At 46.0% G+C, this 20093-nt stretch overlaps 4 protein-coding genes across 4 annotated transcripts; 2 read left to right on the top strand and 2 right to left on the bottom strand.

The window, feature by feature from the left end:
- Positions 1–1573: 1573 nt before the first annotated feature.
- LAJ45_07897 (uncharacterized protein) lies at positions 1574–2242 on the bottom strand (the record flags this gene model as incomplete). Its single annotated transcript, XM_046117452.1, has 6 exons — positions 1574–1617; positions 1684–1717; positions 1783–1789; positions 1858–2003; positions 2074–2098; positions 2223–2242. The coding sequence occupies 6 exons, from the start codon at positions 2240–2242 to the stop codon at positions 1574–1576; spliced, it is 276 nt and encodes a 91-aa protein (XP_045969437.1).
- Positions 2243–6033: 3791 nt separating this feature from the next.
- LAJ45_07898 (uncharacterized protein) lies at positions 6034–7254 on the top strand (the record flags this gene model as incomplete). The annotated part of the gene is made up of 3 exons (XM_046117453.1): positions 6034–6352; positions 6519–6984; positions 7044–7254. 3 exons carry the CDS (start codon positions 6034–6036, stop codon positions 7252–7254), a joined length of 996 nt encoding a protein of 331 aa, XP_045969438.1.
- A 2553-nt stretch (positions 7255–9807) lies between these two features.
- On the bottom strand, positions 9808–10408 carry LAJ45_07899 (uncharacterized protein; the record flags this gene model as incomplete). The annotated part of the gene is made up of 3 exons (XM_046117454.1): positions 9808–9869; positions 9954–10042; positions 10137–10408. 3 exons carry the CDS (start codon positions 10406–10408, stop codon positions 9808–9810), a joined length of 423 nt encoding a protein of 140 aa, XP_045969439.1.
- A 5168-nt stretch (positions 10409–15576) lies between these two features.
- On the top strand, positions 15577–19136 carry LAJ45_07900 (uncharacterized protein; the record flags this gene model as incomplete). Its single annotated transcript, XM_046117455.1, has 6 exons — positions 15577–15877; positions 15949–16081; positions 16147–16364; positions 16447–16496; positions 16556–16664; positions 16738–19136. The coding sequence occupies 6 exons, from the start codon at positions 15577–15579 to the stop codon at positions 19134–19136; spliced, it is 3210 nt and encodes a 1069-aa protein (XP_045969440.1).
- Positions 19137–20093: the final 957 nt, after the last annotated feature.

Genomic DNA, 20093 nt, shown 5'->3' on the forward strand with positions numbered 1-20093 from the left:
GCCTAAACTCGGTGGCTTGCAGGAAGTGGAAATAGGCACTAAACCTGTTCCTGACGTCGCTCCATCAACTGTCTCCATCATTTCGCGTGAGGCCAAGAACGACAGAAGCTGTCGGATCATGGCTCAACACCAGCAGTAACTCTTTCTTGATTCTTGCGCAGCTTTAGCAACGCTGAAAGCGCCAACGATTTATATAAAGTAAAAATCCCAATTTTTTATTTTATTTTTATGTCAACTGCACGAGGATATTTAGAGTGAGCACACATGGATGATTATTTAATTGCCACCCGGCGGTTGAGAAATTGGGAGTGGGTAGGCTCCTCTTTTTCTTAAGACCTTGTTCATTCCAATCAATGGCCCAATGAATCTCATGGACTAATTGGGATCAAAACGTCGTGATGCTTGAACTCATACCTGTAAAGGGACTTTACAGACCAAAGAGCAGGAGCGCTTTGTCCGGATTACTCCATGCCTATAAAAGGCTTATGGTTTAAAAAGCTTACAGAACCAACTGGCCTAAACCGGTTAGAGAAGGAATACATATTTGGACCCGCTCAGTTGGAGGCACATACTCAGGGCAGGTAAAAAGTACTGGACAATGCAGGTTTTCGTTCACCAATGGGCGCGCGTGCTAGGCGTGAACTACTGCAAAAAAAGCCCAGAGACAAAACTTGCATTGTCCGGTACTTTTTGCCTGCCCCGAGTAGAGTAGGTACTCCATGTATCTACAGTCTTTTACCGTCTCTTGACGAATACTGCCACTTGACGAACAGGGAAAGAAACAGTCAAGCAACAGCCAAGCTACGAGATCTCCGGTCCTTTTAATTTCTATTGGCCCAAAGTCCCCTGTTTGTCAACTGGCAGTATTCGTCAAGAGACGGTAAAAGACTGTAGATATAAACGCCTGGTATAACGCAAGATAATTCTCCGAACGGCAGCCTCTCGGAGTTTTTCCGGTTCTGTTCGTTTCGAATTGTCTTGCTGTCCCTGTAACTCCTGTTCCTGAAATCCTGCTGCCGCCATGCCCAGTTTACGGTGTTTCCCGATAGTTACCAACAGCAACACATTGGCCAACAGCTATTTCGTACCAGCAGAGGAATTTCTTTGAGTTGTTTGGAGAGTATACTATTTCTAATCCGTCTAGCGGTGAATCGTGATCCTCTTCGCCGATATTATTATTATCAGCCAACCGTCGATCTCCCAGCATAATTTAACAATACTCGGGTCACCAGGGGTTTAGACGCGTACCAAAAAGGAACTATTTAGGCACCTTAACAATAATAGCCAGCCAACCAGCTGAAGATTATTCTGGACCCCAATAATAAGTAATGGGCGCCAAAAAGTCACTAATCCGGCGAAAATGAATCATCATAAATAAGACATAGAAATGCCCATAAATAAAAAAGAAGCGAATATTCTGACCCATATGTCTAGATACGGTATTGTATGTTGCTGCTATTAATTATTTTTCTTTGTTCCCTGAACTTGACTATCAGGCTCGCCATCTAGTTTCTTCCTAAGATTATTCATCCCCTTTTTGGACGTAAATAATAAGATACTTCCTTTCACGGTACTATCGATCCTCAAACTCTGTTTTCCCTTTCTCAACTCCGTGTGCTGTGTTTCAGAATTAGAATCCCATGCCTAAGTACTGGTTGTGAAGCAATCGAACAGGGGATCTGCCTTCCACGACATATGGACCACCACCACCAAATGTCTAGCGATGTTATCCAGAGCTTCGATGGTAGTCATTCATTAGTCAGTATTCTCGATGATGAAAACTTCGCCCCTTTTTGCAGTGAGCATCTAATTTCTTATACTCTCCCTTGTCCCCTTAAGTGGAGCTACCCCACGTACATTACATATGCAGCCCTCTTCTGCAGCATGGATCGTTTTCCCGTCATCACAATACTAACGGCGATGTAGACGAAACTGGATGATTTGTGCGAGCCCACTCTTCGTGTCCCCCATCCGCTGCCGTTGATGTTACTGCAAACCCTAGCCTGTTGAAAGAGGGACCTGCATATGTCACTGCGACTTCTTTTTCCGCTTCAGAGAAGACCTCCAACGTACCACTAAGAGGCGATTGTTTCCAATCCTGTAGCCGGGTAAAGGAATATTAGTTGGTCGCGATGAGAGTCAAGCGAGTGAGGCGCAGCGTTGTAGGTCCTGCATCTCTTTCAAGTGGAAATCATATTGCGGAGAAACCAGTGGTGATAAACCACTCTTCGCGCACATACATATTGAACATGAACCTATTCTTTGACTTTTAGCGAGAATCGTACAGAAGCCGAGGTATTAGAGATTGGTGATTGTGCTCTTTTGGTCTGTCCCAATGGACGACACAAAAAAGAGTAATATTTCCGGGGGAAGTAGGCTCAAAGGCATGAGACAAAATAGACACATTGGTACTAATAGTCGTCTACTTTCATCGATTTGTAGTCCGTGTAGTTCTTGTACTAGGCAGCACAGAAAAAAAACTAACAAAGCTGTGAGCTCAAGTTCCAGAGTTTGAGACCTCAAGTTCATACCGTGTTGGTATTTGGCTGCTTTCCAACTCCATGTACAACATGAGAAACACGGATAAACCGACCGCACCAATACATACAGCCTCGCTTGGGCCAGTGAGGTAGTCTGTCGATTGCTCATCGCGTTTCATCCATTCCATCAAGCTAATATTCGCGGTTGCATCCCTCCATCCGATGATTGGTATCGCTTAGCATCAGATATCTCAAACGAGCGTTTCAACCAAGAACCTGGGGATCCTGTCAAGCACGTCAATCACCCTAACCTTAAATCCTTCAATCGCCTAGCGGTTCCAGAAGACGGTTGTAAACTTGAGACAGCCGGTGATTCGAAAACGCAGACTGATAAGTGTGATAGCAATAAAGGTGGGGTTGGATAGAATGGTAGTATGAGGGTTAGTTGGTAACAATAGGTTTCTGTACATGCATGCCTTTGTGTGGCTTTTGACTGACCTCGTGATGTATTAAGAAGGCAGGTAAAAATTCAGGGGGTGTTCCAAAAGTCACCCACTAGTCTATCTAATTTAGCCTGCAGAGATCCTCTCAATTCGAAAATCTCACGGGGCTTACCAGTAGCTTGTTTCTCCATTCCAAATCCATATCCATTGGATCAAGATTATATCTCTTACAAGTCGATATTTTTAGTACTGCGGGTGAGCATATTGTCCACTGGTGCAATCAATAGAGTGTTATCCTAAGCCCAATCTAGTCCTTGGTTATCGACTTTCCAATAATTTATTACTGTGCGCTTCCCGAATCACTATGGCTGTTGATGTAGTGCCATTGAACTTTCCAAACATGTGGGCTATAATCGGGGCAATCAGTTAAAACAGTTTGCGTGAGTGCATTATGGCTCGTCCTGTTTGGTACCTCAATTAATTGTACACTCTCATATTCGTCATCGTTGACTACTGATCTTCCACCATTTCCTGTAGGATTGGAAACCATTGGTCGGACTCATTCTCGATGAGTCTCCAAACTATCATCCTTGTCTATAGTTCTCGCGAACAAGCCCGAAAGCTATATGTCGAGTGATATCAACTATGAAACAAGTGCACCTGTACCGCCGGTTTGTTCCGGACACTTAAAACCAATCCAAACAGAGAGGATTTATTCGGCGCGTTTTCTTAGGGAATGAAACCGGAAGCACAACCGCGCGGAGTAAAATCTAGACTATCGTAATTATGCATTGCCGCCACCACGATCAACTGGCGGTCAGAGGCCGGGGTAACGCTTTGAAACCGTTAAAGTTTGACAGCAAAGCTTGGTTATGCACTGATATACTGGGAAGAATGCTAGTCATCACAACGGCCGTGCTTAACATCCACGGCAGATATGCGTTGAAGTTGTCAAAAAGGAAGCTTCGTGGATAACCGTTGAACCTGCGGCGAGTAACGATTGATCTGCACAGAATCTCAAACAGATATTGAGAACTAGTCTTCTTTAGACTCAGTTATGACCTTCCAAACTGAACGGTAGAAATTGAAGTAGCTACACTTGTGGCGGTTAAGTGTAAGTGAAGGTGGATCGTGCTGCTTAAAAATCCGATACGCTCATTGAGAGTGTGCGTTATAAACGCCGGTATTCCCACTGTGTTAGAGGAAACCGCTACCAGTTTAACAGGATAAACACTACACCCAGGCTCTTATCCAAAATCAACGATGAATCGGCACGCGTGCTTCTCGTTGATTTATCATCCGCCTTGTGAGTTGAGGATTAAACTGCACGTTTTTCATTGAACTTCCGTATTGATGAGACTTTGAACTAGCTATAAAAAGCTTCCAAATGCTATAGAAATTCAAATTGAGCTTCTTCCTCTTTCCCTTAATGTATCAATTCGACCAAGTATTGTAGAAGTATTCCGTTTGATATTTATGAGTAGATGGAACCCGGGTAATGGTTACCTAAACCGCGTTTGGATAAGTTGCTGCCCTCAAAATTCCCCGATTGTCAGCTCAAGCATGCCTTGTTTCTGGAAGGGGAACTCGTGAATTATATGATCCTTCTATTAGTACTTAAGTAAATCCGACTCCTGGAGTTCTGAACAGAGCATCTTTATAAGCCGATATTTTTTTCCTGACTTCGTGTGAGTTATGTAGCTTGGATAGTGGCGAGTGGCGGTTTTAGTCTATGGAATGGAGGAGGTGTGGATATAGGAGTAAAATACGTGTTCTAAAATCGGAATTTAAAGAACTGACGTTGAAATTTCACTTAGATGGTGTTGGTAGTCAGTGTTTGCTTGACGTCACGGTGCAGGAGTGGTGCAACTCGGTACCCTTCGTCGAATCCCCGGCTTGGCAAACGGCAGGACGACATCCCATGCCCTAAGTGGACACAATACGATTAAGCTTTTGACTTTGGTGACGCCGGTCCCCAAAGTCACCGACTTCACACAGGTCGCAGGATTTTACAATTGAAGGCCTCCACGCCTGGCGCTGATAAAACTCCCCCACGCAAGAACATTAAACCCATTGTGGTGGATACAGCAGGATTTTATCATACGTGTCTCTGTATCTTTACGTTTTTGGTACCACACGATAGTTCAATTTTGAAGAGGCATCTCCAACAATTCATTTACAGCGCGCAATGCTTGGCATGTGTTATACCTAGGGGACCGGCAAGCATGCCGATTCTATAAATTTCAGTCTCATATCTCTAATTTCTGTCCCGGTCTGTAGAGAGTCATGACATCCTGTCTTTGTAGGGTGGTTACACGTTATGAATTGAGACCTTTATTGAGGGCCCGAAAGGGTAGGTAATATCCTATTGAGAGCCCGTTGCAGCATATAACGCAGCATCACAACCAAACATATTCCTTTGAACAGCATCTTCAGTTCTTCCAGTGCGACTTCAGGCAATATCTAATTGGTCTACAATAGTTGAGATTCATTTCTGGATAGTATTTGGGGCGTAGATCATTTAATGTTATACCACCAATCCCACCCAGTGCCAGCAACAAACCACTGTACTATGAACTGCACTTGCACCACACTTTGTCTAACAATATGCTGTAAATAGAAAATGCAAGCTTCCACACATACACTTTTAAGTATAGAGCAATCAGAATGGCATGAGAGAATGCTTGGTGCCTTTGGCCTCTACTGATCATCCGTGAGCTTCGGATTCCCTTTACAACTCGCTATGTTTGAATCACATAAGTATGAGACTTGTATATTCCTAAAGAAAAATCCAGTGTTCTTACAAGGCCTCTACTCATAAACCATCGTCCTCTCGATATTTCATGTGCAGGATATATTGCCCTTTCCCGCATGCTAATCAGCCTATACCATATACTTCCAACACTTTTTCTTCAATATCTACGCCGTACAACCACATACCTTAGGAATATCCCCTGGTCGGACGCTACAGGGAGGAGATGTCAGTCAAAATATTCTTCCTGATCGTCTGCTTTATAGCGATCATCCTTACACCAATACCTCTTACATGGCACATAAAACTCAGAAATGTTCCTGCAGTCTGTCTGATATGCTGGATTACCATCTTCAATATGATAAGCTTCGTAAACGCACTCATATGGGGTGGCTCCGAAGATGAATTCGAAATCGCCTGGAATGGAGCCGTTTTCTGTGATATCGAGATCAAGTTCATCATTGCCGCCTCAGCAGGAATGATGACAGCCACAGCAGCGATTTCACGCAACCTGGCCAGAGTCATGGAGCAAGTTGGTCCTGCACACAAGACCAAGGCCATGCGGAGGGTCGAGTTGATCCAGGATTTACTCATCTGTTTTGGGCCGCCGATTTGGTTGATGTCTGCCCATTACATCGTGCAACCCAATCGATATTACATCGTTCGTTACGTTGGATGTACACCGAGCGTGGATAACTCCTGGCCAACTATACCGCTGATTTACATATGGCCTCCGATAATTGGTTTTGTGGCAGCATACTACGCAGGTAGTGCCCCAATCCTTTCCCTGTTTTCTTTTCTTTCCCGCTCACTCGATCTCATGAGTCCACTAACAATTGCCAGGCCGCGTCATTTATCTTCTCCGCAGGTACCAGAGACAGTATTCAGAGAATGTCAATAGCACTCTCTCCGACTCGACAAAGTCACGATTCATGCGTCTTTTCGTAATCAGCACTTTCATGGTTAGCATCAATTTTCCAATCGTCCTCTATATCTTCTACCACAACCTACAGTATCCAATGGTGCCCTATTCATGGAAACTTGTACACAGCACATTTGGGTGGGACTATGTCCCTTATGTAAAAGGCACATCTATCCAATTTGATCATTGGATCCCCGTTCTCGCTGGGATCGTGTGCTTCATCTTCTTTGGAACGGGGCGGGAGGCATCACAAATATGCAAGGAATGGTTCGAGTTTTTCGGGCTCGGGGCGCAGTTTACACTCCTGAAGAAAATGGCGCCGAAGAAGGCTGAAGGTAGTTCTTCTATGAGCAGTTGGATTTCAGGGAAGATGTTTTCTTCTGCCTCGTGAGTACTCTCCTGGCTATACCCCTTCCTTACGTACTGACCACTCGCGTTTTTTCCAGATCGAGAGTCACAAACTCAACCACCGACAGCAACGCCTCGAGAAACCGCGATTCTTTTAGTTATCCTGAGATGACCTCCGTTATCACGGCTGAACCTACCCATATTGGGTCTACAGCCTCTGTTGGCATCGTGAAGAGACACAACCAGGAAGGAATATGGGTTGAGAGGGGTTTAAATGTGATTATTGAGGACGATGGGAGGATTTTTTGATGTAGAAATCCGATCCGTGGGGTTTCCCTTATTATAATGGACTTTTTTTGACATAATACCCTTTAGGGTGTCGTTAGCTAGGTTGGACATGTTTGTGAAAGTATTCTTTAGGATAATCTAGACTAGGATTGTATTTTTTTATTAATAGGGATAGTACTTGGGTTTCAATGTTAGTTCTTTAGCTCTACAGGACTTTCGAAGATGTGAATAATATAATGTAGCGGAGTACTCAGTCGTTAATTAAAAGGTCGGAAATTTTAGTAAACATTTGGTTGCAGCGATATCCGACCATTTAATTAACGCGCGAGTATTCTAAGAAATATTTAGTTTACAATATGCAACTCATGTCGTGGAAACCGAAGGGCGCTAGGGGACAGGCGTTACAATAATCATAGATACATATTATTTCTTATAACAGGTATACCGAACCAAACTGAATACAACCACAAACTAATGATCTTAAGCGTACATACCTACCAATTGGCTAAACTCTTATCAACACGTTCCAAAACTCAACAGCACACACGGATACATACTTTTTCAAGGTACTCAGATATTAACCGGCTTATACTCTCGCCCCAGATTTAAAGACCAGCTGTTGAATACTTGTGTATAGGCAGGAGGTCGGATACTTTAGTAAATGTTCTAATAACGTCGTGTTGGTAGTTTGATTCCTCTATGTAATTATACATAAGAGGGAGAAAGTAACGGATCCGACTAACTCAAAAATGATTTCAAATAGAAATAGTAGTACCTTACAACAAAAGAAGGACGTACCTGAAAGTCTCTTACTAATAGGTCGCTCATTTTGGCCTCATATTTACAATATCTGCTCTGGTTTCTGTTATAGTTTCCCCGGTTTTTGATCCATGATACATGTATGTTTGAGTACCCAGCTAATTTCTTAGAGTACGGACATCAAACCAAAAACTCAAATGCACTTGGCACAATAATAAAAAGTCAAATCCATACCAAACCAAACCAGAGTCTCTCTCTATCTTTACTTCGTATACTTTCTACGCATTTTTTAACTTCTGTCTTACGAGCGGCGAGCCCCCCAAAACCCCACTATCCCCGCGCAGGGACCGGTGTAGCAGTTGAACGCAAACAAACAAACAATCCCAGAAGCCGCAGATAATACGCAGTGCGCCGCCATGAGCTTTAGGTTACATGCAGGTACAGTCCACTCTCGGTGTGGGGGTACGGTCGGAACCGAAAATCTGTATCCTTATAAGGCGAGATCACTATAAGCAGTCAGGAGGGATAGGTAAAACAGCATTTTGGGACCGCTGGTTGCTATTCTTATAACTAGGTACTAATATATGTACTATCACTATAATAGGAGTCAATTATAGGACGGATTTCTGTTATGACTATTAGCCTAAAAAACCGGTAATTCATGCGAGTGATAACCCATGACGAAGACCCACAACCCTCCCTACGGGTTTTACTTCAATATTCACCCATGGCTATAGCTACCTATCCATTCAAAGTTTTTAATAACTGCGATGCCAAATTAGTTACGCTTCTCGTCTAAGATTTCACGAGAGAGAAGCGCAATCCTCCGAATCCGGGTCAAGCAGTGATTACCAGCTCTACCACAACCAGGGCCCGGGCCCGCTCCGCAGACCGTTCTACAACCACCCCCCGCTGAAAACGGACACTCGTAAGCGTAAGATCACCGCACCACCGAGCCGGAGGAGTTTTGGCTGCGGTCGGATATTCCCCCTCCCGGTGTATATAACCGAGTGATACTCCATGACCAAAACACCAAACCACCACAGCAAACATGTCAACATCCCCAACCCACCTAGATAGCCGCCACAGTTCCAGACCCATCCAACACCTACATTCATAACAACCACAACCACAACAATAACAATAACAAAAAAACAACTCCGGCTCTTGTTTGTTTACTGATGCTGATTACACGTACTCCCAACCCCACACCCCGAATTAAACAAAAAGAAAAAGAAAAAAACCCACACCCCGTCCACTGGGACCGGGACTAGACAACACTCCGGTCCGGCTTAGAAACAGAAACAACAAAAATAATTAAAAAACAATGACGATGATGCTCCGGTGTGGGGAAGCACTGCACTCGGATGTATTTCCCAAAGCGGGATCAAGCGCGGTGTTTCTCAATTGGGATTCTACCCCACCAGCTGAACTGAACGGACGGACAATACCTCAATCCATCAATCATGCAAAGCTACATAACTAAACTACTCAGGCTACCCAACTAGAGTACACAATAGATTCAATTGGGACCGTCATGGCACCGGCACGCAAGCCCGAAATAAACTCCTTAGTTTTTTTTCTCCCAACCACAACAATCTGCTAATAGGGTAAGAGGGATGAGAGGAGGTGTTGATGATGGTGAAGGAAATACTGTACATAATGGGCTATCAAAAGCAGCTTGAAAAGAAAGAAGAAAAAGAAGAAAAAAAAACCGAAAGAAAAAAATAAGGAAAAGCTCACGCGTCCCCATAGACATCGTCGGCGGCCCCAACTAATTACACAGCTTTAGCTGGCTATTTAGCAGGTAGTAGTCTACTCCTCCGCCGCCTCCTCGGCGGTGCGCTCCTTTGGTCGCCTGAGGGCCTTGATGGAGTCTACATATACATCGTTAGTTTCTCCGGCCAGCGTCTAGATCCCCGATGCAGGTTTACTGGAAGGGGGGGGGGGGGGATGCCTACGCTGGTAGATATTGTGCTCCGTGAACTTCTTCCCGTCCTCAAGCTCGCGAACAGACAAGTTAATATCGCCCTCAAAGAAAACCTGAGTTCTACACCCCCGCACAAATAAAGATTAGCCCACTATCCCCACCATCCCCCAATCCAATCCACAACCCAATTGCAAAAAATAAAGAAAGCCCTCACCCCTTTGGCATAGACGCCAAATACTCCTTCCCTCCGCGGCCCTCCAGATCGAAATTCGCAACCCTGAACCACGACACACCCTTTGTGCCCTTGGACACGCCGATAACATAGCGCATGACCTCTCTGCCGTCGGACAGCTGTGCAATCTCGGGCTCGGTAGCGAGGCGGCCGACGAGCGTGATGCGGGCAACGTCTGCGCGCGCCTGGGACGTTGAGAATGTGCGGCGCGCAGCGGCCGCGGCGAAGGTGTTGGTGCGGAGGAGGGAAAGCATTGTTAATGGAGATGCGTATGCGTATGCGTATGCAGATGTGGGTATTTTGGTTGGTTGGGAGGAGGGGTGGTTGTGGTAGGTTGTGTGTTTTGGGCGGGGAGGGTGGAGGGGTTTGGTGGGGTTGTGGTTGCCGTTGGAGTGAGGTTGTTGGTTTGCGGGCGAAGAAAAAAAAAATGGATAGCGCTAGTAGTAGTACTACTGTTGCCAGGATGGGATAAGAGAGGCTTGGCTGGATGAAATGGGATGGACGAGATCTCAGCTGTTGTTGCTGTACTCGCGCGGCCGAGTTTCAACTTAATCACATGACCTATGGGTAACGCAAAAAACCTGTTAAATAGCGTCACGTGAGTAAGTCGAAACTCGGCCGCGCGAGTACTCGCGACAAGCATGAAGTACCCAAAAATGCAGCTGCAAGGTTTTGGTGTATTTTTGACTTCTACTCCAATGGAAATTGCAGATTAGGGCGTGCATTTTCGGGTACAGTCGCCGCTATAACGAACGTGCATATTGAGCAACTTTCCGCTCAGTATAGCAGATTATTCGGTACAGCAGACCAAACCCTTTGCCGGGAGAAAAAAAAGCCAGCCCAAGTGGTTCGGTACAGAAAATATTCGGTATACAAGCGTTCGCTACAACGGTGGGCGACTGTACTCGTACTTGTTACCTGCCGCGAGTAGGTACATGTACATACTTGTTGTTGCCCTGGTGCTGCTCTTGCTTTTTCTGCTGCTCTCCTGCTGTGTTTTGCTTGGTTCGGAGATGGCAGCCAGATACTCTAGATCGGCATGCCGATAACCTACTCCATATCGATATAATACTCTACGCCATATTCTAATCAACGTATGTAAATATTTTCTAACTACACCATGTATGTAGGCACTCTAGACACTTCTAAATAAGTGTGCAGTATCGATTTGTCTTGCATGCTACTCTATGATCAATGCCCGGACAATTTCCAGACGAATCAATGCACGCTGAGAAACGAGTGCCCCAGAAACTAGAGATCTGGCGCTGCACTCCCCATAACCGCCGTCTCCGTGCTGTATGTAGAGTATATATCCAGATCATCAAACCAGCATCAAACCAGCACCTGCAGCAACGTAACTGTTACAGCTGTAAGTCATTTAGGAAGTAGGTACAATCTAACAATAAACATTTCATGCGACGGGCACAACAGCCATCCAACCCACACTTGCACCCCAACCGAACGCATCCAATGATCCAGAACCAGAATCTCAAAGGGCCTATCCATGGCTGCGCTCGCTGCACTGGCTGAACGGACGAGCAAACGAGCGAACGAGCGAGCGACAGCTGCAAGAAACATGTTTATACATCCACCGCATCAACGTTTCACCATCCGCGCCGACCGACCGACTGACAGAGAAACCGACCCGCTTCAAGCAGGTGTATCCAAACCAACCACTCAACCCGCTGCACTGTACCAATCGGTAGCCATTTCGCTGAGACACTATTACTCTGGTTAGAGTTTTCGATTATTCCCCTCTCCCGAGCCATTCGACGCAGGGCAGCGTAGGCCTGGGCAAACCAAAGCAAAGTAAAGGGAGAGCTAGAGGTTAAAAAAAAAAACATAGAGCACTGCGGTAGAGTATACGATGGAGCGCGCGCGCCGGCAAGGCTTTCTTCTTTCTTTATGCAAGGGATAGCTCCTCCCCCATTGAAGAAGCTTCGCGGCACCATGGGGATCCTCCTGAGACACATTTTCAGCCCATAGCAGGACGTGAGAACAGGTGCGGTGATAGGACATGCTGTTGGAGCAGTTATGTAGGGTACTTACGCCTGCATAAATGGGGTACCTTATGTGCTTTTCAGCGCTCGTATATCAAGACAGATCAGTTGTTGCTGTGAGGGTACATAGAGTAGTGGTGCGCGCCGCGCCGGAGATGATACATAACTCATCTTCATGCAGTGTCACTCGATTTCTGTTGGCCGGACGGACGCGCACTCGGCTCGGCCGGGTCACGTCAACAGCAAGGACATGTGCTCCATAGGTAGGACGCCGTCTACTTAGAGGGGGTGTACCGGGTGCTCTGCTCTCGTAGAGTAAAGTACGTACCTACATAGAGTATCTGCACTTCAACTCAATCTGTGCGTGCAGGCAGGCTAGCAGGTAGGCTGGCCGGCTGGCTTAGACAGAGCTACTGAGCTAGATAGAGTATGTACCAAAGACCCGTCTCCCCCTCGCGCTGAAGGGCAGTCCAGAAGAAAATAACACAGGTACCGAAGAAAGAGAGTAGCAGCGCAGGTGTACATACACCGGCGCCGGGTAGGGCGCTGAAACAGTAGAGCAGATACATTATGTACCTAGGTACACGAGTCTACTGTATCACGACCACGACTGTCCTCGTGTGTAACCTACATCGATAGCCAACCTCACACAGTCTAGTTAGACGCGTTTTTTTTTGTCAATTTGTCGATGTCGTTCAAACAAGTTGGTCCCCGGGCCTTCCGGAGGGTTTTCGCGATAGCCTAATCTTCAGACGGGGGGTTATCCCCGGTTCCCTCCAATCTGGACAGCCACATGGCGATTCGCTTGTAATAAACACTCGCCAAAGGAAATTATCGAGAGACAATCATTACGCAAAGGCGTGACGCGCTATTTTCGGCTCTTCATTCCAGGGACAGACACCTACAGTCATACGACTGTAGTAGCCACTCTACTTCAGACCAAGTAGAGTAGAGCACATATAGAAGAATAGAGTAATGTAAGATGTCATGGTAAATAGGTCACCGGTAGGCCTATGGGTAAGTAACATGTAGTGGTCTTTAATTTTTATTTCTTTTGATCAATGCTCCGAACCCGTGGCGCCAGGAGAGCTTTTTTCCTTTTGGGGTGCGAGATCGCACTTCTTTCGACTCTTCAGCAGCCTCGACCTCAAAGGGCAAAAAAAAACGGGAAGCAGATTGATCCCCTTTGGTCTTTTGACATCGCATGCCTGCGCCTGAACGGAGCAGCACGGCAGTTGCACAGAAGGGGGTGGACAACCAGCAGGTCAATCATGAGTTGTTTCGTTTCTTTTTTTCCTCTCTAGCTGTTTTCTCTCTCCCCTTATACCTCAGCTACCCCCAGCGAGGAATTTAGGTTTCGTGCCGCTGTATGTAGATTCCCACGTAGATTAAAAAAGTAAAATAAAGTAAAATTCCTGGAAGTAGGAAGAGAAGATGAACAACTCACTCCCAGGCAGGCTAGAAGAGGTGGAGGCAGGCATCACCCTTGCCGAGCGGCTTTTGGTCAATCTAACGAGTGGGAAGCAGTGGAGAGTACTAGGTGAATGATCATACTTACGTAGCTATATGTAGTATTCTACCGTAGCTGACAATCAGGCACTGTACCTAGAGTACTCGCGTACAGCATAAAGAACCAAGTGACGAAACAGGGATTATTTGTATGGAGTGGCGCTGATCTGCCATACAAAATACGGATTTGCATTTTCTGGTTCTTTCCCCTACACGCGAGTATGTACTCGTAGATTCATGACGTTTCCGAACACGACTGCTATTGCATACCATACAAAAAAGCGCCAAATCCACCTTTTTGTATGCCATGCAATATTGGTCGTGTTCGGAAACGCTATGAAGCTACGGGTATTTATGTACTCGTCTATTCATAGCGTTTGTGAAAACACGAGTATGTATGTATGTGCCTGGAGCTATTAATTGTTGGCTGCAGTGATTGTTCCAGCGAGTCGAGTCCATCACCCAATTGCGTGGGTTCCTGAGTGACAGGCACAGTTACTTACTAAATGATTCTGGTGCCTGAGATTAGTAAAGCCTTGGCATTCAATTTACTTACATGTACAGCGAGAGGTAGAAACAGGGGTCTAAAAACAGGGTTTCTGTGGCTGGGCAAGCCAATAGGACTCCTCCCATATTTCTACCGCAAGCTATACCCACTCCTACACTACTGCAGCCCGGATTAGGGCCCAGCGATCTCGAGCTGTGTAACATTGCGGCGGGATCAAGCGAACGAGCGAAAGGCTTCTTGAATACAAATCCTAGGCTGGCGGCGCTGGAAATCATAGTAATTTCCCCTTTCGCCCCCCCGGGGGTGGAGAAAATGGCGGGGGTTGCATTGGCTGGCGTTCGTTAGTGGATGCCCCTGTTCCTGAAACTTGGTTGATTGATGATGATGATGTCTGTGCAGAAATCAGAGGGGAGGGTGGGTGGGTTGTAGCGGAAGGATATCTTGACTTGCGACGTCTGTTGGTTCGGACAGCGAGGAGGAGGAGGGGAGGATGGTGAAGAGCTCGATGCTGCATATCGTGTCGCTTCAACCGGGGGAAGGAAGGAATGAAGGGAAGGGTGAGAATACTAGCGTGCTCTGCTCTATTGTGGAGTGCTAATACTGTACTGCAGACTGGTTTCAGCAAGTATTACGCTTCACGATTGGGTTCCACCCATACGAGGCGGGGGACCCATTGATCAATACTGTTGGGTAGAGTTACCTTAACTACATGTACTCTAAAAGCAGATGAAAACAATGATCTGATAGGCCTTCTAAAAATTGTTTTGTCCACCCACAATCATGTAAGTAATTCTGTAACCAAATCCAAATAACCCTTTTATGCACCTGTGTTGCCGTTACAATTGGGTTGAAGGAGAGGGTGATCTAGCTCTGTCTCTGTATGTAGGGTCCTGGAGTGCCTGTTCCTTCCACCATTGCTTCTTTTTTCTCTTTCCCTTTTCTCTCTTCCTCCGCAGACTGTTGTTCATCCTGCATGATCAACTGTGGACCGGGTAGTGTTCTAGGTAATTCCTCTCGTTCGTTCCTACTATTGTCACGTCACTGCATTGAAGCACAGTACCTCGCACGCTCTTTTCTGCCCCATCTCGATCCGTTCCCGTCACTCAACTCGCTCAACCAACCACTAATTCACCGTAATCCATTCATTTGTTGTCTTTTTCGACTGTTCTGTTTACTACACATTACACTCATTCACTCGCCCACCCTCTTCTTCCTTTTTCTTTTCTTTTACAATCCCATCTCACCGCGGAGCGAGCGTACGGCCACTTCCACACATGTTTTAGTCGTCTCTCGACATCAAAGTTACCTATCTAGAGATCAACTTGATCTCCCTGCCCCCTCCACTCCCTTTATAATATAATATTTGTCCCTTTCCCTGTAGCGTTGTTATATATCCGCCGCGGCCATGCGTTTTGGCCGTCTGTTTGTCCTGTTCGCAATTGTTGCGCTATCACTCCTGGAACTCAATGGGCTCGTGTCCTCGAGGGGAGTAGGAGTCGTGCGTCGACAGGAACAGAATAGTGTTTCTGCTAGCACTTCTTCCGAGAATAATGGACCTTCCCCAACATCTTCCTCTGTCGCGTCCTCGAGTACGGGCGAGAATGAGATTTCTTCAACATCTAGCAGTGTGAAGCAGACAGCTTCTGCGACAGTTTCAAATACACCTGAAGGGACGACTGTTGCGAGTAATTTTGGTTCTCCAAATAGTGCGTGCTTGGACATTTGTTTTGTTGTATTTATGAGGAGTTTAGAGAGCTGACGGCATATTGTATAGTAGTAAATCCTGAAGATGAGGTCTACAAGGGTGGGCTTCCCATCAAGCCTAAAGTCACCCCAGGAATGGCCGTTGCAGGCGTTGCCCTACTGCTCACTGGAGTTCCCTATTGCCTAATTGGCATAAAGATAAAATTGTATGTTTTTCCAAAAGAGAAAGAAAGAGAATATATGGTTGCGCTAACAAAGAGGAAAAACATAGTCTACAAATATTCTTATCGACGTTTTTCCTATCTGGACTCGGCGTCACGGTCTTAATCGTCTACGTTATGAACCCACCAGTCATAGATGCAATTCAGGGCGCATACGTCACTGCAGTTATTATAACAGGGATCCTAACGGGCGGCCTCGCTGTTGTGTTTCCAGAGGTTACAGAGGCACTGGGTTGTCTTCTTGGTGGTTTCTGTGTTTCCATGTGGTGTATGTCCAGTCATATCTCGCCGATAGGCCCAAGAGGTCACCGCATGAGACAAGCTAACGGGTAGTTGCTGCATGCATATAGTTCTTGTGCTCAAGCCGGGTGGGCTTGTAGACTCGATTTATGGAAAGCTGGTGATTGTTGCGGTGTTTTGTTTCCTGACATTCTCGCTAGCGTTTCATCGGGTTACTAGGCCATATGCGTTGATATTTTCGCTCTCGTTCTCGGGGCTACGGCAATCGTGCTGGGGATTGATTGCTTTTCTACGGCTGGGTTGAAAGAGTTTTGGATATATATCTGGGGTAATGCTTATTCCCAACAATAACGCGGAGGTTGGTAATGTGTTATTTGTTTGGCTAACACTTGCGTGGATAGATCTCAATGATAATATATTCCCTCTTGAGACTAACACGTACCCCCACACACGTGGTATCCGTGTTGAGATTGCCGTAATAATTCTCATAACCGCATTTGGAATTATGTCCCAGGTTAAACTCTGGAAAATCCTCAAAGAGCGCCGTGAAGCTAAAGACGCTGAGAAACGTCAACAAGTAGCCGACCTTGAAGCACTTGACGAGGATGTTGGCCGAAGAGTGGAAGAGGGTAATAGAGAGGAACGTGCACAATGGGAAATGGTTTATGGCGGAAAATCATCAGAGGAAGTCACTGTGAACGAGAGGCCGAACACCGGTAAGATGAGCCGCACAGATTCTGGAATTGGAGACGATGATCTCAGAAAGAAGAGCGGGGAAGCCAAGAACGGAGAAACAGAGGAGTTCGTAGAGACTGAGGAAATGAGAAGAGAACGAGAGGAACATATGGCAATGGAGAATGGAAACCAGTCGGCTGAGGTTCCAGGCCAACAAGCCGGACAAGAAGAGCAAGATAGGATCATGCCCATACCGGTAGGCACAGACGAGTCTACCAACGAAGTTGCACGCTATTCCGAGGAAATCAAAATGCGTAGGTCGAGTCAATCTCAGAGAGTCTCATCCCAGCCCGCGTCTCTAGCACCGGAAACTCCCACCGACAGGAGAGTTATCACACCAACACCCGAAGTCATACCCCTACCAATCCCGATACCTATGGAAGACGATGAAAAGGATGGAGACGATGTCTCTTCACTTGCTACATGGGCAGGAGAGTCTAATAGGAGCGATATGCAGGAAGATCAAATACTTGTAGACATCATCACCACACCCAGGTTTCTCAAGCGAGAGCAAGAAGAAGAGGAGGATAGAGCTTCTAGTCTGGCTGCAACTTTAGACGAAGAGGACGATGCAATGGCTTCCCGAGTAGACCTACCTAGTCTCAACGAGGCAGAAGATGTAGCATTTTCATTGTCAGTTGATGATGATACAAGTCCTACCATCACATCAGCCAATTTCGTGACTAATCTGAATAGTCTGGAGATAACCCCAGCGACAACTCCGGATACGATCCCCAAGAGGGAAGACCCACAGTATCTCCCGCTTCTTGGACTGAAGACCTTTGAGAGTGGCAAAGACTCGATCGTAAGTTCGTGGGATAAGGGTATATTCACAGGTGATCACTCGAAAGCGAACTCGACTCATCCGACCACACCTACTGTTACATCGCCTCCATCAGTCGCGGATACATCTTTGAAGGTTCAAAAAATTTCGGTCAACTTGGCACCTGCGTCGTCTCCTAAAGAAGATGAACCGGAATCATCGACAGTTGGTGTTCCCCAACTACCTGCAAAGTGTTCTAGGGTTGTAAAAAACTACCGTACAAATGAATGGGCAAAGCATTTGGGCGACGCCGAAAAGCCAGATTTGGATGAGTTAGCAGAGCCAGTTCAGGATGATACCAATGATATCAAGATTGAGGTTTCGGCCCCAGTTCATATGAGAGAGCTCCAGGAGACATCTGATATTCCATCTCTGCCAACCTCGAGAGCTCCGTCAAGGATGTCGTTGGCAGAGCAATTTGTTCCGACTTTGGCGTCGTCAAATAGCTTTCCTTCGACAGCAACTCCTCCAATCGTTCGTACTCAACGTTTATCCTCCACGTCGGAGTTGCCACAGGACGAAAGGTCATACACACTTTCTCCTGCTGAGCGGTGCATCTCGCCCGTCGAACGCTGCATCTCACCGCCAGGTCGACAAACACCTTCGCCGCTACCGCAGCATACCCTTATAGGGAAACGAGAGAGTATGGTCCGTAGTCGCCAAAACTTTACTCCTCTTCCGGAATACCCGGAGTATAGTTCTCCCTATACATCAGAGAACCAAGATGGCTTCAGGGTGAAAACACCAGGTCTCATAAACCATCCTTTCATGAACCAGCGTACATCCACGCCTCATCCGGCAATGCTTCCCACTGCCGACAATGCAAATTCTCCAAGTCACCAGTACCGGGCTGCCGTTCTCAATGATGACATGTCTCTTAGAGACCGTCGCAACGAGCTCATCAATTCGGGCTCTCATAATGCGCCCAGTCAAGGGCGTCGAGCTTTCTCGCCTGTGCAGAAGCCAGCAGATAAGCGTGAAACAATGTTCCAGACCTGGAGGGACAATCTTAAGACCGATTCGAGCATCCCTAATAACACCATACGCGTGGCCTCAGGAGGAAGGGGCGAGATCCCGAGTGAACGTCAACAACATGTGTTGGCAGTGGCGGCGGAGAGAAAGAAGGAGACCATCATTGATGATACGACTGATGAGAGGATGAGGCAGAAAGATATGCTCGAGCTTCACAGGGAGGCATTGAGAAGGATGCAGGCGGGTGCTAACAAGCACATCAAAAAATGAAACAAGTGAGGTTGTTTCGTTGATTGAGAAATAACAGGGTGGTATTGTCATTTTTGCTGCTTTTATATTTTTCTCTTACCGGTGGCGTTTTTTCTTTCTTTCTTTTCTTTCGCTTGATTTGTGAGTATTTAAGCTCGGCAATCTTTTTCTGCGAAATTTCTTGAAGGCAATTGCATAGGGATCTTTACGGGAGAGGAATGTTTATGTGGATGACGGATTTTCAAGTTTCTTATGTCTTCTTTTTTTACACTGGTCGTAATACTTCTTTCCCCCACTACAACTTTGCATATTCAGCTTTCTTCTAATCTAGGGCTTTCTTTATTCAGGGGGATTTACATACATTATACAATGTATGGTTGACTTCAATCTCCCAATCACACTTGTTTCTTTCATTTCATTTGGGGCCGGCTTTGATTAAACACTTCTGGTTATCAAGTCTTCATTTATTTATGGTTTTTATATAAAATTGTGAGATTGTGAGAATAAGAGGTCTTGTTAGTTTAAAGTTCAGAACAACGTTATAACTAGTAGTAATAAGAGAATTTTTGTGTGACAAGCAAATAGTTTGCACTTTTAGGAAGATGCGTTGGGCTGTGGTGTGCATGCGTGACTTCAATAAAATAACTTAAAAATCACTACAAGTAGGGGAACGCAAGCACTGGGCGTAAACTTGGGATTTGACAATATTCACTCAAAGCAAGTGGTACCAAAGATTGTATAAATTAGGTCTCAAGTCCTGTGAGCCTATTTCGTTGACCTTGGATTTGTCAAACTTGAGTAGTGGTTAAACATGTCGTGTTTGCCTGGTTGTGACGTTTCATGACTTTGTTTATGCGCAAGCAGCAAGGCTACGAAATAAGGCTAGCGCGATGCGGGCTACCACAACTTTACGAGGGTGTAATCTGGAGGTGTATTTAATTCGGGGCGTACATATACCTACTAGGTGGGATAAGCTTC

The sequence above is a fragment of the Morchella importuna genome, assembly GCF_003444635.1.
Source record: "Morchella importuna strain M04M26 chromosome Unknown Morimp01GS026, whole genome shotgun sequence".
In the NCBI taxonomy this organism is placed as follows: domain Eukaryota; kingdom Fungi; phylum Ascomycota; class Pezizomycetes; order Pezizales; family Morchellaceae; genus Morchella; species Morchella importuna.